The sequence below is a fragment of the Bombus bifarius genome, unplaced genomic scaffold, assembly GCF_011952205.1.
Source record: "Bombus bifarius isolate JDL3187 unplaced genomic scaffold, Bbif_JDL3187 scf7180000008047, whole genome shotgun sequence".
In the NCBI taxonomy this organism is placed as follows: Eukaryota; Metazoa; Arthropoda; class Insecta; order Hymenoptera; family Apidae; genus Bombus; species Bombus bifarius.
Genome location: NW_022884413.1, coordinates 2,817,045 through 2,842,280, shown reverse-complemented (window position 1 = coordinate 2,842,280; position 25,236 = coordinate 2,817,045). Strand labels below are relative to the sequence as shown.

Genomic DNA, 25,236 nt, shown 5'->3' with positions numbered 1-25,236 from the left:
CGGCTAAAGTTTTATCGGTCGAAATATCGATAAAATAAACTTTGCATTGCTTAATTTTCGTTAATCCTGAAAACATTGCCAGATGGGCAATTTTTATTAATCGTTATTAAGGCAATTATTATTAATTACTCAACGTGTTGTTTGTGATTTCTTAAGAGTAGCGAAACGTTTGTTAACAAATGATTCTATAATCGGCGATCAGTTTATACCGAAACAAACGAATCTTTAACCACTAAATTTCGAAAAATTTCTGTTTAAATTTAATTTATCACAGTACGATCCCAAAGATGTTCTCTTAAATCGCAAATAAGCGCAATTAGTTTCAAACAACTTACTGCGTCTCTTTTATTTTTGTTTAAAGGAAATTTTGCATACATTTGTCTAATGACAGTTACGTTGTCATCCATGTACATTCGTTCTTGATCCATTATAATTATTATTGCTTTCGGCAAGGCTGGCTCAACTTCATCGACGCTATTAATAACATACAGGAAACAAATTACCAGGAAATATAATAAATTGCACTGTTATACATTGTTTAGGTAAATAAATAGCGATCACGAATTTAAATAAACGATGTACTGTATAATAATATGCAGCACGCTGTTGAACATGATTTATGGAGAGATGCTGTTGTTAAAGTGAAATAAACGTACCATCGCAGACGGAATTGAACTTAAAACTTTGTTTTCGACGTTCTATTCGGTGTCAAGGTATTCATGCTATTACATCGATTACGTATATTACTTTTAGACTCATCTTTTATTGTCATTTAACGAATTTGAGGCTATAATTTCCCCATATTAAAAGTGACGATCAGTTTTGGAAAACTTCAACCGCGTTCGGTTCAAAATCGTTCGTCCTTCGATTCTATAAATCCGATACGTTATATTTACAGTCGTTCCGAATCGTATAAAACGCAGCGTGGTATTCATAAACTATCACATTTCTTATTTCGTACGATCTTTTGTCATTCTAATTCTTGGATTCTTTAAAGAAAAGGTTTTCGAAGATATATAACGAACGATCGTATACGGAGTTAATTCGAAAACGATAGATAGTAGTCACCTTTCTTATCGATATCGGATAAAAAAGTTTCCTAGTACGTCCGTTGGTATATATCACCGACGTACAATTACTAATTAGTCACTGGTACGTATGTAATTTCATTGACTAATCGACTCTCGTCAGAGGACTAACGTTTCTGGTGATTTTTCCTATGATTAGTTACGATGGTAACGTCACGTAACGTTTCGTGTCATCGAAAATAAATTTCAAATTTTAATACGCATTCGTAACGATATAATCTTCGTTACGTTTTCCTCTGACTGAACATTGAATTTGCCACTCACTCGTTCATGATACACGCATATAAATTTACCAGCTCGAAATACAAATATTTGCCACGTTTGATTATTTGCAAATATTTGCCCGATCGAATAGGTCAAACTATCGTCGATGTTTAGTTGAGTTTAAATCGAGTATAACGAATATGAGTAACAGTTTTGCATTGGTGTTAAAGGTAGTTTTCAAAAAGTCGTCATCCAACGGATAAAAATAATATAAATAATACTATAACTACTATATTCATGTACAGAATATGATATGTATATTCTGTACGTAAATAAATAAATAAATAAATATGTATATGCACATATATAAAATATTCAAAATAACGTGCTCGACAAGTATGTATGTATATTTAGTGAGTTAAACGAATCTCTAAGTCGCTCTTCTTTAATTTAATTATAATCATAAAAGTATGAATATCTATAAAAATTCGGAGTTTAAGATAATAACATTAACTTGCCATAATCCTTTCGAAAGAATAATGGACATATTCGAATAAAAGTAGAGAAAAGCTGAAGAAAAGCTATGATAATCCAACGATAAGGGAACTGTTAGTGAAATCAAATTAGTTCGTAATCCCTATGATAGGCGTCGCTAGCAAGCTTGTGAAAAAGAGAGACGAACGAAACACAGAGCAATCCACCAATCAGCACACAAATGCGCGCGGGCTCGAGGCTTCGTAGCTCTCTAGCTGTCAGTCGGTAAGCAGTAGCTTCCCTACGACTTTGTCCATGCCCATTGTCGTGAATGACCGTGTATAAAACCGCGTCTCGGTTGCACGTTCCCCGATCGTTTTCGTCAACTAAAAAGCACTCACAATGAGCAGTTGGAAGATCGACTCTGTCTCGCCCGCGTGAATGGTAAACAAGTTGCGCGGGTGATTGTGTTGTGTTCGAAGGGAGTGTCGTTAACCTCGAGCGGAGAGAGCTCGTCGAATTAGTGATTCCCTCGGTAGAAATCGCGCGTAGATACCCGACGGAGCTGTCAGTCTCGCGAAGTTCGTTGCACGTCGGTCGTTCGATCAGAATGTCGGCGTCGGTAGCGTTCCCGGCGTGGCGACAGTGAGAAGAACACGTACGCGACAGTGAACCGAGTGTCGTCGAGAAAACAGCTCCAGGGTGAGCCGTGTCCAACGTCGAGAGATTTAGAGACCACCGAGGAAAATGGCGGACCTCGAGGCGGTGCTGGCCGACGTCAGCTACTTGATGGCTATGGAGAAGAGCAAGAGCACACCGGCTGCTCGTGCGAGCAAAAAGATCATCTTGCCCGATCCTAGGTATATCTCGCGATAGTTGTCGATCTACCGTCGCGTTTTGCCCATACGACCACCGTCTCGTAGTCTCGATCGTAGCGATGGGAACGACCAACTCGTGAGCGGTGCTTCAAGTACTACGTGTATATACGGTAGAGTCGCGTTTATCCAAACGTGGAGATAGAACAGTTTAGATAATAGTAGAGGTTACCGCGATACAAATTCACTAGCTACCTCCTACCATTCTTCTTAGTTTAGATAATAAGAGACGATACGTAGAAAATCGAAATCGAGCACGCCCGTATAGTTTGTTAACGTTCGACCACGGACGACTAATGTATAAAACGTGAATGATACGGCTATGACGAACGAATCTATACGACACAAGAAAAACAAGCTTTTATCTACGATCAGTCGTAAAAGTCTATATACAACGTTACACGCCTTTTAGATATAAGAGATTATATTAAGAACGTTAGCTGTACGAATCCTTTGATAAATGTAACACGATTTATTCAGAGTCTCGAAGGCTTTGCTGTTGGTTTGAATAGTAACGATTTATTCATATTCAGCTTTGTTAAGAGAGGAACAGAAATATAGAATACAGTGTTACAAAAACTATACACACGTGTTGTATCTTCGCGAAATTATAAAAATAATAAACTTGATATTATATTAGTATTTTTCGTAGAATAACAATAACGTTCTACCATTATTATCTTATATATTCTTATCGTCTAAAGAACCAAGGGCTTTAAAATTTTCTGACGTGATCTTATCCGAATATTTTGGCGAGTCAAAGGTTTCAGTTTTTGTAATTTCTTTTGGAATAATCGATATCTAAGCGTAAATAATTTTGTAACAAGGTACGTTTTTGTTTTGTTCGGTAAGCCAGATACGCAAAGTTGGACAGGTGTACGTAAGCTATCGTGAAAGGCTGCGTATGTATCTAGACAAAAATTATTCAACTTGCCCAAAATACACGGTTAAATCAGTTATAAAATTCCTATGAATAAACAGAGTTCTAGCGTAGTGCCGCGTTAACTGACCGAAATTTTGTTTCCTTAACCGGCCAGCGTTATTTCGTTGATACTCCGGTTCATTGTTGATAATCGCTCGGATATTTCACGCGATATATCGATACATATGCGTTAGATAAATAGTTTGAAATGGAAAATCCGTTTGCGATGGAGCTAAATGATCGTCAACGGTGTAGAGGCTGATGCACATTCAGAAATGATAATCGAGTTACACCCATCGCTACGTCTCACCACGTTTCCTGTCCCTCCCTTCTTCTTCTTCGAGCACTTCCTTGTCTGGTACAAGCCCAACGTCTCGGTTTCTCTTCGTTTCTTTGCGCATACGTAGCGACGCGATGCCTCGGTTCTTTGGCTTCGTTCGCTTCAGCGGCGCGCCATTCCAGAAATATGTTTACAAACAGTGGGCTGTGTCGATCGGAAGTGACGGAAGTAACAACCAAGGATGATCGAAATATTGTTTCTCCGATCGGAAGACGAAGAATTTCATTGATTAACGCAGCTTCGTCTTTCTATTTTAATTTAAAATCGCATCGCTTCGTACTATTTATTACGATACAGTGTTTAAGAAGCTACGCATGCGATCTATTATCATATTTACTCTTAAAATTTGAATAAAAGTCGATTTAGTCCGTAAATATGTCCACAGCGATGAAATTATAAAGACAACGACGAAAAGGAATAACGGAAACGTGCAAATTCCACGCGAGCAACGAATAATCCAAACGCTAGACAATATTTTCTCTGATTCGTAATTTCGATAAGAATTCATTCACTTGGGTATTTCCTAAATTTAGATATAACCTACCAATGACATCGTTAATTTCCATGAACTTTAATTTAGGCGTATATGTGTATATATGTTCATGCACTTTTTATCATTGCCTAATCATTTATTGCCATTGTAGGCAAACATATTACATACTACCGTTACACAGATTTCACAGGTTTCTAAGATAATTGGAGTAGCTAGAGATTAATAATTGTAACTAGAATTCCTATGTATATGCACATATATGATCCTACGATCTATGTTTACGATCTTTCGTTATTTTTTCCCGGGACATTTACAACCAACAGAAATACATAGAACCATTTTATGGACGTTTTGCCGGTTGATTTCCTTAGAAGGAACGATATTTTCCTTGACAAGGGAAGAAAATACTTGGATACAGGATGATCAATTCTAGAAATTGTCTGGCTCGGTAGTGGTGGGATGTTTCTCGAGGGTTGCGGTTTACCCTAGCGCCTTGTTTGGTTAGTCTCGGCAAAAGATAAGAAAATCTTTCTCGTATACCGTTCGAACTGTATATTACCAGGAATTCCACGTCGAACGTCACGAATGGAGCATCGTATTTCTTCGAAATATACGAGGAGATTAATTTTGTGCGACCTATCCTAATTCTTGAAATTACGATCTGGTCCTGTGAGGAGGTCTTGAAAGGAAATTTAAGGATTTTGATTAAGAATTACGCATAGTATCGTATTATTATCGTATTCTTTTCGTCGAATATATCGTGAAATAAAATTGTCAATTGACATAACGTTGTCCTTCCGAGACCATCGTCGAGCATAAACAGCTCTTTTACCAACTAAGGAAAAAGGTGGAAGTGCCTAGTTATATCGGAGAAAGTTGCTGGTGGGAGCCTCGTCGCTCCGAAGAAGCTCTAAAGAAAAGATATCGTCGCTTCTCTTGTTTTTGTTGGTGGAAGGTAGTATGTCCGCCGAAATTGTCGGTACAAGCCCTCGGTCCGGTAATAGCGTAATTTATTGCGAAGCAAGATTTAGCACGGGATAAAGCATTTGAAAGAGGAAAGAAGTTTCTTGCGTGTGACAAGGAGAAGTTGACAAGGCCTTTTATCATCTGAGTCATTGGCGCGATGTAAAATTGGTTAAGGATGTAGTCAAAAACGTGTCTGTCTAACCGAATGAAAACCGTTTATGAGAGGTTGGGCAAAGGGTATTCTAGCTTTCAGAATCTCGATTTTTCGCCTTAATCGTCAATCAGACTTTTAGATAATACCTATGGATAACTTACTTTGAGTCAACGAGTCAAAAGTTCTGGATCTCGATGTATTTACAAAATTAACGATTTTAAATCGCGTTAAATCGTTCGAAATGGTTTGAAATCGTTTGAAATCGTTTGAAATCGTTTGAAATCGTTTGAAATCGTGTACTAACAACGAGCAACTAAGCTTCGATATTTCGTGTTATTAGCATTATCTGCAATGTTCAAGGTTTGGTTGCGTTCAATAACAGTCAGATATCAACGATTCGGCAATATTACAGTGTAATAGTAAAGACGTATTCCGACTTTGATGTTCCTATTTTTATCTGTGACTGCGTCATGTATCGTCGAGTGTTCTATACAGGGAATACAATTTTTTACTACATCGTTTTACCAATTGATTATTAATTAATAAGTAATTGCTCGAATCATCGATATAAAAAGGTGCTGCACGTAACTTTTCTCTGACATTTTTTATCTTCGTTTATACTATACTTTCGAAATTTAAAAGTACGCACATATTTAAAAATCTTTCCTCTATAATTCCCCGGTAATTCCTTGATAATTCACTGTTTGTCACACGAAGGAAAATTTTCATACGATGTTTTAAATGTTTTAATGTGCGTCTACGTAGTACTTGGACGTTGATCGAAGTTTCGAAGCCAAGTATCAATTCCTTTTTTCTTTCAATATCAAATGTAACGAGGCGATGAACGTACAGCAGTCTAGTTATTACAATGCTATAGTTGTTTCAATATTTGAAACTCGGATAAAGCTGTAAGTTGTATCCGAAAGAAGCATACGAAGAAGGATACGAAGTCGGTCCTTGAAGTTCTTTTTCATAATCACGATGTCGGCGAAGAGAATCAAATTATATAAATCGAACGAAGAAAGGTAAGAAATACGATTGACCGAGTAAAGTGTTTGTTGGAAGATATAAAATGTGCAAGTCAATATGTAATTTTAAACGATAGAAGATTGAGTAACAGTTCTTTATAAGTTCATGGAACACGTGTGGTGACGATCGATGTGTTTCTAAGAAAATACGATATAAAATCAGCTGATTACGAGGAAATATCGAAAACGCGTCATAATTAAATTCATAACGTTACTTTAATATTCGTCCAAACTCAACTATACAGAGAAAGAGAGAGAGAGAGAGAGAGATAACACTTAAAAGCTGCTGTTTTTTGATTTATAGCTGCGGTAAAAAGACCAAATTTTATCGTAAAATTGGATTTTATTGCAAATTCTGTGTATTCGATGAATGTGACGTACATTCGATAAAATATTTCACCACTAATTTAAAAGTGAAATGGAAACTGTTGCAAATAACGTAAATACGTGCTACGATGTTTCGGTATTTCGGTATTTCAGTCCAATTCGAATAATTCAAAAATATTCAGAAATTATATCTCTTACAACGAACATATCATAATTGAAATAAATAGTTTTTAAAATGGAAGTAACGTTAAAATTATGGACGAATATAACGTTCCCTGATATTTTTAAATTCTTTGCCTTGAACGGTAGCGATAGGTATATCGTTTACGAGTAACTTTGATATTTTTAAAGTAATTTACATAAATTGTCCTTAATGCCCTTGATTTGATCTTTCGGTTAATATTTCCTTATCGCTTTTTCAATTTTTTGTTTTTTTTTCTTGAGATCTGCATCTGTTCAAAGTAAAATATTAATTAAGAAAATAGGCAACTAAAAAATATCGCGGTTTTGACACTTAGAGAATACCATTTCGTTGGAAATCGATAACAGAAGATAAGAGAATTTACGCGAACCACCGGATGTAAATAAAATCTCAAAAGCGGCGGAACTTGGTCGCTCAACCTAACGTCGAATTAATTCAGACTCGTGTACTTACATATTCAGAAGTTATCCCCGTCGCTACTATGATTCATTGAATGCCATTTTTTTGCCTCTGTTCGTTGCTTGGTTTTCCCAGGTGAGTATTAAGAAGGCCTTTGAATGTCGGGAAGGCCAAGGACCTTAGAAAGGCGCAGTTGATGGCTTCTTTATGGTGTTGGTTCGCTTTGCTAATTCGTGCTAACGTTTAATCCAAAGAACAATCGACCATCGTAAAAGAATACAAATTCTTGCAAATCACTCGTTAAAAACTCCTGTTTGTACGCCTTCTTATTCCATTTATTTTTACTTGATAGATTATGAGAATTTAAAAACCCGAGAGAGGAGAGAGAGAGAGAGAGAGTCGTTAATTTTTTATTTCCTTTTCGATTTTAAGTGTTTCCGCAGGGTTGTAACGGACGAAGTGACTGCAATGTTTACGTGCACGGATAAATTTATTGCTGGTATAAAGTGTTTCTTTCTCCATGGGTTTAAACGTTTAAACGTTACCTTGCGTTTTTCGGCTGGCGAGGCAAGATCGATTATCGGATTAAGTGCGTGCAAGTTCTTATGCGTTGCAAATGAACAAACATTCGTTCGGGTAAAGGGTAATCTACGAGAACAATTTGACTTTATGTAAGTAACGTGTAAACGTAGCAGTGATTTTACGTAATGTTTATATTTTTTATCCTAGATACGAATTCGTTAAATCGATAGCACGCTAATCCGATTATATGTATCGAACGTATATTTTCATCTCTGTGTATACACTTGACTACATTGTATAAAATAAACGTATAATTTATTTACTTTATGGAAGGATTCCAAGTTCAAGATTTTCAAGTTGCAAAAAGTAAAAAAGTAAATTTAACTTTCAAATAGAATCATAAAGAAATTCCAATATATCGTATGGGTATACTTTTAGGCTGAAAGAAAATAGACATTGCATGGATTAGAATAACTTTGCTTTCCCCTTCATGGTGGCTTACTTTGGGAATACACGGTCTTCCAAACCTTTCGACAAAATGAATTCTTCAGAAATCAGATCCGTTGTTTCGAAGGGGACGCAACGCGTCGACGATAGGTAAATGTCCACGTGATCCATCGAAGGATAATACAACGCGCGTTGAATTCGATTGTCTCGCGCTAATCGTATTACCGTTCCGCGAATGTCAAAGGGAGTGTAACGGCTTCCTGTACGAACCTTGATCGATACTGCACATCGATTATAATGTGCCAATGTTTACACTGCCGATGTTATTTTCGATCCGTAAAACACGGACGTTACGAAGGTACGCCGTGAATATAAGTCGATTCGATAGCAGGCTTCCTCTTTGCTGGCAGTTTGCCAGCGTCTATACCAAGATCTCGCGAGCCTGAACGAGCCTGAACGAGCCTGAACGAGCCTGGATAAGGCAAATCGACCTATCAGACGTACCAAGAATCCTTTAACAGCTTTTACATCTATTTTACACGTATTTATATCGCACGAAGCGAGTCACTGTTTATGAATTTTTCACGCGTTTACATTTTTCTTTCTTTTTCTATTCTTTTCTTTTTTTTTCTTTCTTCTTTTTTCTAATCTTGTTTCAATAGAAAAAGGTACACGATATTCGCAAAACCTTAGGCACTCGTTGACTCGCTATGAATTTTTAAACGTTGCCGTCCTGTGACGTTTAAGATGACGCGTTTGAGATTCGTATCCGAAGCAGGTATGTTCAAATATCGAAGATCTATTCGCTCTTTAAAGATATATCTTTATGGAATGTGTTTTTTTTACTCTTTACATTTCGTAAAGTAATTCTACTGGTAGAATTGTCGCGAACAAAGGTAAAGACGCGTTATCGAAGTATGTCTCGAAGACTAACGCGCAGAAGAGTACGCTGAAGTTATTTTCATTTTTATCGTATAAGATAAACTACGGAAAGTCGTACAAATATAAAAATACGAAGGAGCGAAACATTGAAAACCGTCGATATTTATCCACGCTTACTATCGCCGTGTGTATTAGAAATTGCGAACAATGGAACGAAGAGAGGAAGAAACTATGCCATACCCTTCGTACTGAAAATTTTCAAACGATGAGAGTTTCGTTTAAAAATACAGCATTGTATAGGTTACAATTAAATATATTCGGTCTGGTCGACTGTGTCAAAGTAAAACGGGAAATCGAGTCGTATCGTAGTTCATAAAGCGAGAGAAACAAATTCCTCGAAATTCGAACGCGGTAATAATTTGCCATGCTTTCATAAAGCGGTTCGAATTTTTACGCACGTTGTTTGTACTCGGAGAAGTCAGCCGTATTTCTCGCGGTAGAAGTTGAATAGGATTATTTCGCTAACTAAAGCTAAACGATATTTCTTTCCTAAGTTTCTCAACCGATGACAAACGTAGTCGTAGTTCGGAAGTATCTCGAGGATAACGGACATTCGTAAAAACAGATAAATTCTATTCGAAATAAAAGTAAAAAATCACAATTTGAAACGATAAATATAATTACTTGGTATAGCTGCGCAACGGTATATAACGATATAGCGACCAAGTATAGTAGCATCGCGATAAGTTCTTAAACTTTACAGTCGGTCGTTCGAAAATTTGAGCCATTGCTGTTACGCGTAATTCACTTACAGTTAGAACTTTGCTACATCGAACCGACGAATGTTGGAGTCATTCGACGATTGGAGCTTTACACGACGAACGAGGAACGCGCGCGTAGTTGCTGGAAAATTGGGAGCTCGCGGTTCTAAGAAATGGAGATTGGTACCATTAAAGAATCGGGCGAATAAGAATGGCTCGGATCTCTGATAAATCGTACATTCCACCTGGTTCTGTTAAACCTCGGACCGGTTCGCAACGATACGACAAAGCAAGACAACGCTCCCCTCCAATCAACCACTACCCCTTCCCCTATCGTCGTCTATCTATATATGACGTACGTATGCGTGCATGTGGATCTGTGTATCTGCGCGAGGCGGATGCGCAGAACTAGCACGTTGTTGAACGTTCGATCAAACGGATCGAACAAAAGCATTTGACGCGTATGTGCGATAAATGCGATCGATGTGTTTCTATCTATTTAACTCGAACGATAGAGGTATAACTGTATTGATCGAGAATGACTCCCGCCCCCCTCCTCCAAAAAGAAGAAGAAAAGAAAAAAAAAAGAAAAAAATGCAGCAGGATTAAATCCTGTATATTTTACAGGGAACGAAGAGTTGGAAAAATTATTCGGCGTAAACTCGGCGAGCAGGCTGAATACAGCTCGCGCATTAAGGTAGACTAAATCGTAGAATATGGAGGCAAGTATCGCTACAGAGAAGTAGAGCGGCAGGTTTCAGAATATTTACAAGTCCCGATCTAAATTTATGGCGTTTCTTTTTTATTCGGAACCTTCGGGTCGGCACGTGCTTACGAAATCGCACTTATTTAGGGGAAAATTTAAATATTTAGCGAACGTCAGAAGCGGTTCCAGCGAGTAGAACCGATACTGGTTTTCGTTTTCGTTTGGCAACGTTTGGACTAGCCGAGAGAATTGTTTTGATTGTTGGCCGCGCGTGAACATATACCAGTGGAACAGCTAAACGATTTCTGCTCACGGCGATTAGCGTCGGAACGATCCGATTAATTCCCATTCGTTTAAGATTTCTTTCTCCTTTTGTAATTTGTCTTCTCGTTCGATTTATCGAAAGGAACATACATCTTTCAAGATACTCGCTTGTCCCTTTCAAGTGCTTATCGGGAAAGTTACATCGATACAGCGAACAATCGTAATGATTAAACGGTTTTATCAAATAACGATCCATACTCGGTAAAGTGCAAAGGTATCGTCTTTCATCACGGTGGTAATCGATCATTCAGTCCAATAGAAACGTAGACTAAACATGTTAAGTACGCCTGAACGAGAAACTCTATTACACCTACGATATATATGGTATCCAGTCGTTATAGATATCCAATAAATGCCCATTTGTCCCGTTACAAGCTAATAACGAAGTTTCACGCTCTTGACGCTAAAGTCGCAAAGAAATTTAGTATGGTAAAAAGTAGCATTTATCTTACGGAAATCAAAGAGAGGGGAAAGAAGAAAAGAGACCGATTGATCGATCGAGAAATAGGGTCGAGAAATAGAAAGAGAAGTCGAATCTTGCATCGATTCGTGCGTGTTACGTTGAATCGTAGATACGTTACAGTTGCAATAGTACAAAGCTTTTACATAATACACGACTGATGTTACGAAACGAACTTTTGTTCGACCGTTTGCGATTTCTTGTATCTGGCAATTCACGTTTTTCGATCTTGTTTTAATAATACACGATTTTATCCAGAAAGAGAGTGAAACGCGTTAAGCGATCGACAACCTTAAAACGGAGCCGGATAAGAGGCGGTCTGTGGTTATGAGCGCAAGATAACTTCATATCAAAAATGTTAACCAAAGGGAATTTCACCGTCGTCCGTATAGATACTTCTTTTATAATTTATACAATTAGTCCAATTTATAATATATACAATTAGGAAATAACAATTGTCCGAATTTAATCGTTACACCGCGTACTTTTTTCTGTTGCAGTGTGAGAAGCGTAATGCACAAATACCTGGAAAAGAAGAGGGAAGTTAACTTCGATAAGATATTCAATCAAATGTTTGGTGAGCAACTTTCGAGTATACTTTGTTGTTATCGTGGTGTTAACGTAATCGTGTGGTTCCATTTAGTGTCAATTTACGTCGAAATAACGATCGTCGACGAATTAACGCAGAAAATGTATTAACGCAGCCATTGAAAAAGAAAAAGAGAGAAAGAAAAGGAAACAAAACGGCTCTAGCCAACGAGTCACAAGAGCGGTCATGGTATTTGGAATTAATGGAATGTCATGTAACTACCGATAGAAACAATAAAATGTATTCGTACAGAAGATCCAAATTAACGACAGAATAGATGGTAAAAACTTTGCGAAATCCTTTAATCTAGGTCGACTCGCGTTTCGTTTTTTTTTCTTTTCGTTTCTTTCCTTTACCAAAGCATCTTTGTTGGAATTATCAGATCCAGAGTTAACAAGGATTCGTTGATTATATAAGAACAAGTCGACGAGATAAGAGAGCAGTCAGACTCCCCTAATTAAACCTTTAACTACGCCGTGCTTAGAAGGAAAAGTCGTTCGAGCTGTAGGTTAGGAGCGTTAAATTTCCCATCAGATTTTTACGTTCTGCATGCAAACGACGCGTCTTTCGTTACAATCCGTTTGAATGGCTACGAAATTTCCTTGGAAAATTTAGAGCAGCTTCGAGATTACCACTCGTCGGTTTAATAAAATTTTTCCGATACAAGTACGTTGTACGTAATTAATCGCCAGTTCGTGCGATCAGAATGTCAGTTACGCGGAGTTTCACAGTGGAAGGAATAGGAATATTCGATTTACAACACGAGACGACACGAGACGAGTACTGGATTTGCGTTCAAAACGGCGGGAAAAGAGAGGAAAATCAATATTTGCGGTGAATTTTTCGTTTTTTCTTTTTTTTTTTTTTTTTTCTTTTCATCGTACAGATCATTTCTCGTTCCTCTAAGTATAGTTGGTCTGCAAATATCTCCGCTTTTAACGCGTAATTATAGCCTCGCAACGATAGTCATCCCGCAAAGAGAATTGAAAATCAATTTTACAACGCTCATTGAACTGTACGCTGATTGACCGACAAAACGTATTTCTTTCCATTTATTCAGATAGTAAGTTCCAGTGATCGAGCTATCGATTAAGTTCCCGTTGAAACGTAGAGACGATAAGAATTCTTACTTTACAAGAACCGTTGCTTTCGAAAAATCACTTCCTTGGCAAATTATAGTTCGTTTTTAACGTACAACGTATCGTTGGAAGGAGCTGATTTTACATTGTGTCACTGATTAAGCAGTTCTTCGTCCGTTAATGACTATTACAAGCCATTAAAATTTTTAGACCTTTATTTTTTTAAACCTCCCCATGTTGTTTAAACTACAATCGTATTAGAAAAAAAGTATTACACGAAAGGATTATTCGGCGAATGTAAATGTATATATGTTAGCTCGTAAATACGTATTTACGAAGTGGACGACTAAATAAATAATCCTTCGTTGAAATTCTTAAAAGACATCTAAAGCAGAAGCGATACGTTGCATGTAAATGAGGCAAAATCAGGGAACGGTAGTTTTGTATAATGTGGAGTCTAGCGTCTTTATTGGGATTCCTCCTTTCGTTGCAATTTAAAACGCTTCGATTTTCATTGCAAAAGGCTGCAACGTTATCGATCTGGCAGTGGTTTAAAATAAGATTCACCTAAATATAACATTTAATAAAAGAAAAAAAAAATGTAATTTGTATCAATATACATATTTTAAGAAAAAGTCTACGTATTTCTATTTACACTTTTTCTTTTTCCTATAATGTTAAATACACAGGAATAAAAATAGTTTTTTGCGTCAGCAAAGTTAAGGATCTCGTTAAGCCTACGGTTAAGCTTTCGGTTTAATTCGAAATAAAAAGGTTGCTCGAGCGAGTTTTAATGAAAAAATTTGCTAAAACGATCGCAAAGATCACGTTGGTCGAACCATCGTGCTACTTTTATTTATTTTGTATCTACGCATCGTTGGATTCCTGTCACACGAAAGTGACACATTTTGGCAATTGGCAATCTTCGGAGCAATCGTCGATTTGCCTACGAAAATGCTACTTTGAGAGTGGAATAGTTTCTAAGATAAGTTATTATATTTTATGATAAAGTTGCGCTACTTAATAAGAAAGATATAGAATGTCTCGATCCGAAAATTTAGTTTTAGTAGCCCATTTCTTACGTACGAATATCAAAGATTATTAGCTAAATTGTACGAAATATCAAAACTGTGGATGGATAAAACGGTTTGAACTTTGTCAGCTTATACGTAATTGCTTCTTTACGCGAATTAACTTTACTTAGTACCAAAACGATGAAAAATAACCGTTCGATGTAATTTCTTCACTCGTGTCACGTACGAAGGTTTGCAAGGTTCCAAACGTATTACGTTTAAAGGTTGGATGCATGTTGAAGTCGCGAAAGCGTCGAAAAGAAAAAAAGAACCGCATACATATGTAGATCGAATGACGTCTTGCTTCTTAATTACATTTTGTTTTTCTTCTTAAAGTGCCTGTGGACGACTGTGTTAGACCTCTTCACAGTTTTCTGTCCTAATTAGAAAACAAAGTTTCTCACGCGAATAGTGTCTGATATCGATGTCTTTGAAATGTAAATTTTTAGGCATACCGCTACGAGGTAAATCGATATTTCAAATATTACGAGGAAATATATCGAGGAGGTGAATTAATAAAATAACGCTTTATTGGCCAGTCACGACTGTACTCGTGTTTGCTCTCGTGGATCGATTTGGCCAACTATTAAAATATGAAATTGCGTAAATTGTCGTTACATTATGATATTGTTCCTTGTGTCGGATATAATCTGTTTCAAATTACTCGTATTACATGTTCCGACTCAATTAAGATATCGAAATTTATCCAATTTGTTTTATTCGAACATGGAACTAGCCGGTGGCGTGCTTCAAAGCGTTAGTTTTTATTTTATCGCTACGTAAGGTAGCTGGTCAATAATATGTTAAAGGATATAGTCGCTAACAAGATAGCTAGATAACTAACAGATAGCAAATAACCGAATAACAAGCGAATAGTTTATACGTGCGTTAACGTAACCACTCTAATTTTACAGGCACGACTAATTAAAGTATTATTTTTGTCTTTACGATTATGTATCCGTTTTAATGTTAATGATCGCGTATAAATTACCGAGAGTCAATTAAAATTTTGTCCGACGAATGATTTCTAAAATCAACAATTTTAACAAGTAATTCCAATTTCCAATTATTTTTAAACAAATTCTGTACTTTTTACATGTTGCAAACGATAATGATCTCTCTCCGTAATCTGTGTTTGCCGCGAGAAAATCAGATAAGTACACAATGCACGCGACAGGAAGTGTGTGTGTGCGTGTGTGTGTATGTGTGTGAAATAATTCCCAAATAATCACACAAGTGGCAAGTTAATTCGTAAAACTAATCCCTACGTGTTTTCCAGTATCAAAAATAAAACAAAGTTAAGTGCATGTCATAAGTCTACCAAGTGATGTAAACGATTATCCTTAAAAGCTAATAATGCGCCAATAAAAAACAATTAATTATTTACATATGTATATGTATACGTTTTAGTTAAAGCAGCTAAGGCGAAGTAGAGAGCGTGTAGCTTCTTTTGCATTCACCGCAACATGCCAAATCGATGCATGATGTAATCGGGGACTGAGGGAAAAAATTCATTAAATTATCGATCGGATATTCTGTTTTGTTTTTCTTTTTTGGCTTTTTTTTTTAATTTTTATAGAGTTTCTAAAAAATACGATTCTTTCATTGAAAAATGCCAAGATGACGTGATGCACGTGTACAAAACTTCATCGAATCACTTTCGAGAACAGCTACATCGTAGTAAAAATTTCACTATTATAAACAAGTAGCGATAAAACGCTGCGTAATACGTTTGAGTTAAACCTATGTATAAGCATTACGTGTAGTATATTATTTATCTTGCTGAGAGTCTTGCTGAATGACCTAATCTAAAGCATTGCGTATAAATACGTGCACGGTATATCGAACAAATTGAAACGCGAATTTGCAGAATCCTTTCTTGTCGATTTATAGAACGAGTGCCTGTAAATGAGAATAGAATAAAATTGAAAGAGAGCGACTGAGAAAATAACGTGACTTTCGTGTTCTCGTTCGTTAATGTTAAATATCTCTGCGGGAATTATACTAAAATAGGGCGATGATTACATACATACCGATTAAGCATTGTTCAGGACAATGCCGTTTCGAGCCCTTAACGAAATACATCCGTTGCTTAACGTCAAGTCTCTGTATACACGAAATCCGCTCTATCGCGCAATCGATCCCTGAGACCATTCGTTTCGAATAATTTCCAATCGTTATCTATACTTGACTATAATTGACATATGACCGACGCATAATTATACTTGACAAACGTAGATGCCAAAGATAGTTTAGATTTGACTTAAATCACGTATTTTGCATAGTTCTAGCTTAGTTTAGCTTGGTCGTTGTCGCTGAGCTGTACCGTTGATGAAATTAATCTTTTTATCGAATTCGACGCCTCGAACAACTGCTTCGTACTTGGCAAAGAGTAGTACAGCTCGATAAGCTAAGAAATCAATCGGCCGACCGATCGTCGATATTATCACTGCTAATTAATTTGCGTGATAGGTAATTTTATTTTGCGATTTTTCAATCGCGCTTTGTTGTTCGCGCTTTTGTAGAAATCTTGCTCGAACGTAAAGAAAATTAACGCGTAAAACGTACTTTCGTAGATACAGCCGACAGGTAAAATTAATTGGACCGATGGAAAGTGAGTTTTTTGGAAAGACGCGAAGAATCGATCGATCGAAGCATGCATTGTTTTTTCCCCCGTTACCTTGTGATTGCAGGTTACCTCTTATTCAAAGACTACTGCGAGAATGTGGCGGAGGAGCCGATTCCGCAACTTAGCTTTTACGAAGAGGTTCGTTTTAGCTCGCACACAAAACTATTTAAGTTGCAGTAGCGTGGTGGCACGCATCGTCATCTCCGACTCCATAAGGAATTTCTCATTTATGCATTGTAGATCAAGGTGTACGAGAAGCTGGAATGCCCGGAAGAAAGGAGGATACTTGCCAAAGAGATCTACGATAATTTCATCATGAAGGAGCTGCTGGCACACTCCCATGTGAGTAACATCTCGTTCATCGAATGTAGCTTTTACGTTAGCCAGGAGTGACGATATAGCAACGGCGTAAACGAAATCGTCCACGAATGTAACGCGCTTGTAGCCTACTCGAGATCGTACCTTAATATCCGAGAATAATTTTATTTCCAATTCGAACCCCGATCCACGAGGATAGGTCTTTCTTTGAAATTTCCTGAAAACAGATTAGATTCACACCTAGCTGCTACGGTTTCACATATTTACGCAGTCGTATATCTGTTAATTTCTTTTATCTCGCAAGTACGATCATCTCGACTCTAGATCTAGACAAACTTTTCCAATTTCGTCCTACACATCGTCTCCATTTTGCCTGATAAAAGTTGTCGTTGCTCGCGCAAGGACGTAAGGACAGTGTGCCGGGCGAAAAAATTTGCCGATATTGTGAAAGCTTCCTCCTCCGACTCCATTGTGTTCGCTATTGTGTCCGAAAGTTTACCACGTTGCACGTTTATCCACCATCCCGATGATTATATTCTTTTATGTTGGCGAGCTGCAAGTTCCAGCACCCGAGATCCGAAGATTGAAAGCTCGAAACTTTTAAACCGAACAGACGTTGATGTATATTGAAATCGCGAGTCTTCGAATAAAGCTACAATTTGCGTTAGAGCCTATCTCTCTCTATTTCTATTTATTCGTTTTCATCTCCTGTGTCTATGGAGATTACGCTATGAGTGTAGGCTTAAAGAAAAATGGGGCAAATTAAAAGATTTGGGTTCGTAGGTATTCATATTGAAATTGATTTCATCTCTGAATGAACATTTTCAGCGTTGCTTGGAGGAGTCGGGAAAACGTTTCCACCGGTGCATCGGTTCCCAAAGGAACTGCTTTGACGGCGTTCGCTTCGATTCTTAAAAACGTAACCCAGAAAACTCATAAATACGGTCTTGGTACATTGACAAACGACGTAATCCAGTTTGTTTTCGCAATTCTGCAAAGTACTTTTGAAAGCCGATTTAAAAATCTTAAACGTTCCTTAACTTATCCGCGAGCTTAAAGATCGATTTTCTTTCGCTTTCCTAAGCGGTATATCTCCTTGAAACGGCCGCGATTACCTCGAACGCGTGCGTTTAAGATGTTGATTGAAAAAGAAAAAAAGAAGAGAAAGGTAAACACGAGAAACATAGGCTTTTTATCCGTGAACTGGCGAGAAAGCGGCCGAAAATCGCTTTCTCTAAACGATGAAAAAGAGAGCCGCGTAAAAGATTGAACCGCTCCTCTGATTCTTCAGGCTCTGCATGAATGTTTGAATCCGGAAGGATCCGAAATAGGTCTCTTCGCGGCGGACGAGGGCTCCTAATCTCTGGCCCTCGATGTCTTCGCAAGAGCAACTATTTCCGTGGCTTTTTCACGCGACTTTTCCCCCGGTTAGTTTGCCCCTAATTTTAGCCTCGACTTTGATCGCTATGTGCTCACAATTTTCCCCTTCGACACGTTACGGAATCTTCTTCGCTGGCACAAGTTTCTGTCCATGCTAAAGCGAACGAAATAATCGCCTTCGATCGCTTCTACACAGTTATTTTCAAGCGTAGCGTTTAGTCGTTCGTTGTTAAAAGCGCAGCGATCACGTAAAATGCAAAACGCTAGTTTTTCCATCGTCCGAAGTATCGTTACGCGTCATTGGGACGAATAAAATACGCGATACAACTGCATTTATTGAAACCGAATTCGCACCGATTGAATCCGCTTAGATACGAGTTCCATTCCTATTGTCCACGTTTTAATAAGGCGCGATAGGCCTACATTATAGAAACTTTAGTTATACGATCCGCGTTTATAAATTATAACTTATAAGTTATGACCGGATATGTTTCTACGAGGACAACTAATAGAATGGAAGAGGTTTCAGCGCGCAATGTTTGAAACGTCGTTTAGAATTTACCATCGTGTTGCATATTGAGTAAAGGAAATCGTGGTACTGTCTTGAAAGTATATAGACGGATTTGAAGAAATCTTGTAAAAATCTACGCGTTCTAACTTATTTTACTAAATTTCATATTGTAACAATTAGAAGTCTGTGTAAGAGGATATCGCATTTTACGAATGAAAATTTCTATGTAAATCTTGAAATGTCTTCGAGTTAGGACATTTGGAGGAAATTATTCGACGTATCGATGAATAAACTACGTGAAAAACCTGCGAATATATTACAAAAGTTATCGTTATTGACATACTTCCAAGAATTTCCTCTATATATGACTATCAAATTGGTCGTGTAAGATGTTTGATATCTATACATAGGCTGTAATATAGCATGCGAGGTGGTATGTCTAGTACGTATACCGACTTCTCAGAATCCCTCGTCTGTCAGTAATTAATGCGGCGGAAAATTGTTATTGCCGACATAGAAACATCGATTTAAGTAGCTTCGTTTTCTTAATTTTACTTGTTAGCATCGAACGAAAGCAAAATTCTACTTCAAACTCGTATATATTTCCAGACCAGACGTATCTTTTCCTAAATGTTTCGTTGTACGAAGTATTCCTGATGAAATGGATAGTAGTCTCCTTGTGTACGTAAAAGCAAAGGCGCGATATGACAAAACGCTTACGAAAGAATCGACAAAAATATTTCTACGTTCGTAGTAGTTCGCCTGTAAGCAGGCTATCCTTTTTAAGGGCACTATAGATAAGAGAGAAAATCAGTTTATCATTTTAATAGTACGGTAATTTTGGTTTCAGGAATACTCCGCGGAAGCGGTGTCCCACGTTCACAAATACCTTATGAAAAACGAGGTTCCTGTTAATTTATTCGAGGTTGGTTCCTTTTAACGTTTTATTGCCTTGCGATTGTAAATATGTGAGATTGTAATTAGAGGTTTCTATTTCACGAGAAAATAATTATTTGCTACCAATACGATGGTGTAACAATGCAGCACGATTTGATAATGATAACTAAATAAAAATAGAATTAATCTTAGAACACTAGTGTAGTGGGGTAGTACGTTTGCCACTCGATTGCCTTCCTGTAATTATTTCTCACAGATGTTAGTTTATTTATGTTATACACACATAACGTATTTTTCGCTAACAGCATCAGGGATACTGTGCGTATCTCTTTATAAAAAGAGAGGAGTAATCTTATTCTTACGATAGGCGGCAACAGCATGTTTATTTTGACCGAAAAAAACGGACATTTCGCGTGTGAGCCGCCAACGCATTTAATAATGTGTATTATCGAAATCTTATTCAAATTAGAAATTGAATCCTTCCAGCCGTACATAGAAGAGATTTTTAATCACTTAAGGGGAGAGCCGTTCAAACAGTTTCTAGAGAGGTATGTCGGCCAGCTGGCAAAAGAGAAACAAGTCGTTGGAAAATTTTTAAGAAGTTCTGTTTCATATTTTCAGCGAGAAGTATACTCGTTTCTGTCAGTGGAAAAATCTAGAACTGAACATGCAGGTAAGCGAGAAAGCTCGTGATCGTGCTGTAATTACAACGGAATTAAAATTGCAATAAATAGCGGTTAATCGTAGAATGATAATTTATATTCATACCGTTGAACAAACTATTGTTTCAGTTAACAATGAACGACTTCAGTGTGCATCGAATAATAGGAAGAGGCGGTTTCGGGGAGGTTTACGGGTGCCGGAAGGCGGACACGGGGAAAATGTACGCGATGAAGTGCCTCGACAAGAAGCGAATAAAAATGAAGCAAGGCGAAACTTTAGCGCTCAACGAAAGGATAATGCTTTCGGCAGTCAGTACCGGAGTAAGCTTTACTCAAGGATGTAATATCCTAAAAATATGGTAGACTGTAAACCGTAGGATGTAGTATAGTAACCCTTCGCTCCATCTTGTCAAGTTTTTAATCATCCAGCGTGTTAGAAAGGACACGTAATGGAGATTCGCAAGAGTACACTAGAGGTGTCAAACTCTCGTCGTTTATCGCATCCGCCATAGGCGTGAAACAAGTCGTAAAATTAACGATAGTTCTAATTTCAGAGATCGATACTGAAAGACTTTCCTTCTATCGCTTTTTTCTCTTAAATCGATGATACATAGAGACAATATACAAACGAACCATGCGCTTTAACAAATCAGCTACATACGAACAGTATGAATATAATTCGCGAAAGAGAAAAGCGCAATTTTTAGAAGACAAAAAAGAGAAGAAAAAAGAAAAAGAAAAAAGAAAAAGCAAGAAATACTCGGATAGAGAAAATCGTCAATTATCGTTGAAAGCAATATCTCATATTTTATCCATAAATCTTTAAATCGTTTCTGAAAACGACGTATAAAATAAATTACTCGCCTACAGTCTAGATACTCTAAACGATAACGATTACTTTTCAGGTGGATTGTCCATTTATAGTGTGCATGACATACGCCTTCCAAACGCCGGACAAGCTCTGTTTCATCCTGGATTTGATGAACGGCGGCGATCTTCATTATCACCTTAGCCAACACGGGGTGTTTAACGAACGGGAGATGAAGTTCTACGCGGCGGAAGTGATATTGGGATTAGAGCACATGCATCGTAGGTACATCGTTTACAGGGACTTGAAGCCGGCGAACATTCTCTTGGACGAACACGGTCACGTCAGAATATCGGATCTGGGGCTAGCTTGCGATTTTTCCAAAAAGAAACCGCACGCCAGTGTGTAAGTAACTGTGCACATTTGCGTTACAATCTCAGACGACTAATATTCTCGTCACGTACAATGAAAAATATTCCGTTTGCAGAGGAACACACGGATATATGGCGCCGGAAGTCCTCTCGAAGGGGGTAACCTACGATTCCAGTGCCGATTGGTTTTCGCTTGGCTGTGTGTTGCATAAATTGTTAAAGGGACACAGTCCATTCAGGCAACATAAAATGAAAGACAAACACGAGATAGATCAAATGACACTAACTAAGGTTTGTTACTTTCGTCCTACATTTACCTGACTATCCATACTTTGATTGCTGATCGATTTCTGATCGCTACATCGCGGTTCATATTCCGTCATTCTAACGAAAAGGTTAAAGAACTGATAAAAATTATTTTAGAACGTCGAGCTGCCGGAAACGTTCTCGCGAGATTTGCGCTCGTTGCTGGAAGGTCTGCTACAACGAGACGTAAATAACAGACTCGGCTGCCTTGGCGAAGGTGCGGACGAGTTAAAAGAACACGCGTTTTTCAGTGGTATCGATTGGCAACAAGTTTATCTCCAGAAATACACGCCGCCACTTATACCACCGCGCGGCGAGGTAAACGCCGCAGACGCCTTTGATATCGGCTCCTTTGACGAGGAGGACACCAAGGGTATCAAACTTACGGACGCGGATCAAGAGCTGTACAAAAATTTCCCTCTAACCATCTCAGAGAGATGGCAGGCTGAAGTAGCCGAGACTGTATTCGAGACAATCAATAACGAAGCAGACAAGGTACGAATCGTTCACTCGTTCGGCAATTTCCTTTTATCCTTCAGTTTTTCCCCTCGCCTTTCTTTTTCTCAACCGTCTTTTCGTTTCTCGTAGTTGGAAAATAAGAAGAAAGCTAAGCAGAAGCAACGGTTCGACACGGATGAGAAAGGTACAACCATTGGTAGTTTATTCGTTCGATAATGTTTCAAATAAGGATAATCGTCATATCGAAAGGTATTTGTTACAGGATCTGATTGCATTTTACATGGTTATATTAAGAAATTAGGCGGCCCTTTCGCGAGTGCGTGGCAAACACGTTATGCAAAACTTTATCCTAATAGATTAGAATTGTACCCTGAGTCGACGACGAAGCCTGAACTGGTTTTTCTTGATCAGGTAAACGGATGAATAAATTTAATAGCGATGCTTGATGAACATGCTAATTAAATCTCGTGATCAAACGAGTGACATAAGATTGAAATAAGCGAGGCGAGGCTAGGAGTACGATTGCACGTAAACTAGATTCGTTAACTGAAATTATCGTATGATTCGAAAATATAGCCTTTAAAAACGTTATTTATATAAATACCGTAGTATTGGAAAGTTAGTTTTTTCATCAGAGGCAAAAGGATTTGAAATGTAAATATAATCTTGTTACGATCCTCTCTAATATCCTTCTCTTTATTCAACTACACTTTTGCAATTTACTCATTAATATCCCTATGACTTTTAAATGTCTTAATATTTTGCTAATAAAATCTGAAATATACATGCATTATATATAGCGTTTACTTTCGCGTAGTGCACTAACAGGCATATCATCGTCATATGATATCACCGACGATTTAAATCTTAGAAAATTGAGAATAGTAACTATCCCCCTTCTTCTTTTTTCTTTTTTCTTTTTATTCGATAGTATTTGTAAAAGCTGCAATCTGTTAATACGATCTTGAATAAACTGTTAGGTCGAGGAAGTTAGTGCGGATCTTCAGCACGTGAAAGGAGAACAATGTATCGTCGTCCGTATGAGAGACGCAAAAATAGTACTTACGAATCCCGTAAGTATATTTTTATGGCGTATCTAAAAAATGATTATTACTAGAGTACCATTATATTAGCCGACGATGTATAAAAACGATAGTTGTATCGCTGTAACTAAGAAATTTCATTTTCAGGATGAAATCAGTTTGAAAGAATGGGCATTGTCACTGAGATCCGCGCACAAATGCTCGATGGAGATGCTGGGTAGCATGGCAAAGAAAGCTGGTAAGATTTACGGGACTGAACGAGACGCGGTGATTCCGGCAATGCAGCGCTCGACGAACGGCAACTAGCCCATTGCTAAAACGTACACGCCATCATCATACTCCAGTCCCACTGCCCCCCAGCAGCAGCAACTTTTTTTATACTGATAATCAACGCAGAGAGACGAGACACCTAGAAGAATGTTCAACGAGTGAATCGACCGGGTAATTGGGAGGCGATTCTTCCAATGTAGCCGGCAACTCGGAACCCGAAAGCCGGAACCCGATAGCCGGGACTCGGAACCCGGAACCCGGAACCCGGAACCCGGAACTCGAAACCAGTACTATCTCTAAGACTCGAAACAGCCCCAAAGAAAAAACTTCCCTTGAACGGCGGGTAGCGTCGCGCTGTATAGAGACTATAGGAAGTAGTGTCGTACGAATCGTCGCGTCGTTATATTTGTACGTTAGCTGTATGTGCAATGTGGCATAGGAACTAGCGACTGAACAATGCCCATCGACACCCACGCGAGCGCGCGCGCTCACGCAAAGAATCCACACGAGAGACATACATGCACGCATACACGTACACATGTACACATAAAGAACACGAAAATGCAACCGGTAGTGTATTATTGTTATATCAAATACGAAATACACCCTGAATCCCGATTATACTTCTATACCGCTCGTTTACTTAATTTATTTACTAATGCAGGACGATTTTATATTGTCGTTACGTAAACGGTAACGCACGCGCGCGAATTCGTTTATTTATTGCGTTGAAGGAAACAAGAGACAAACGGAGGAAGAACTCGATACAGTTTGTGTACATTGTCGGTAGTCTATCGAGGACACCTGTAATAACGAACAAAAAAAAAAGAGTAAATAAATAAATAAAACGAAAACATCAATTATGTACGCTCGAGTGGATAAAGACGAGTTCGCTCCGGCAATAAAATTGTGCGACGAACGCAGATTTCACGTCTATATTTTTTCATTCTTCTCAGCCCTATGTCCAATGCACGGAAGTAAGTAGGTTTTAAGTGGATCGAGTAACTCGACGGGAAATAAGAAACGTCTTCGACTTTACTTTCTTTCTCTTTACGAACAATTACGTTATCATCTAATATGTAATCTTTATATATTTCCAGCTAAAGGTAATCATAATAAAAAAAAGTGGACACGAAACAGTTTTCACCATGACAAATATGAACAAGATTTGAAATCGTAATAAATAAACGCTAGTAAGTGACAAGGTTGATACGATCGATATCATCACTATGGCCCGTATGTATTTGTGTTTACTATGAAAATATTG

General features: G+C 37.9%; 1 protein-coding gene across 1 annotated transcript; it reads left to right on the top strand.

Annotated features, from left to right (window-relative positions):
* The first annotated feature begins 2,513 nt into the window (after positions 1 to 2,513).
* On the top strand, positions 2,514 to 24,797 carry LOC117207879 (G protein-coupled receptor kinase 1). The gene is made up of 15 exons (XM_033448550.1): positions 2,514 to 2,626; positions 12,075 to 12,151; positions 17,009 to 17,082; positions 17,185 to 17,286; positions 20,004 to 20,078; positions 20,537 to 20,598; positions 20,672 to 20,723; positions 20,842 to 21,033; positions 21,618 to 21,925; positions 22,008 to 22,182; positions 22,315 to 22,692; positions 22,786 to 22,840; positions 22,919 to 23,067; positions 23,637 to 23,729; positions 23,847 to 24,797. The coding sequence occupies exons 1-15, from the start codon at positions 2,514 to 2,516 to the stop codon at positions 24,003 to 24,005; spliced, it is 2,064 nt and encodes a 687-aa protein (XP_033304441.1). The 3' UTR covers positions 24,006 to 24,797.
* The last annotated feature ends 439 nt before the right edge of the window (positions 24,798 to 25,236 follow it).

Bases quoted from the DNA above. Each gene is read 5' to 3' on its own strand.
- LOC117207879 (XM_033448550.1), top strand. From the start codon at position 2,514: ATGGCGGACCTCGAGGCGGTGCTGGCCGACGTCAGCTACTTGATGGCT. The intron at 20,724-20,841 runs GTAAGCGAGAAA...CTATTGTTTCAG, and splicing joins ATCTAGAACTGAACATGCAG to TTAACAATGAACGACTTCAG. The intron at 23,730-23,846 runs GTAAGTATATTT...TTTCATTTTCAG, and splicing joins AAATAGTACTTACGAATCCC to GATGAAATCAGTTTGAAAGA.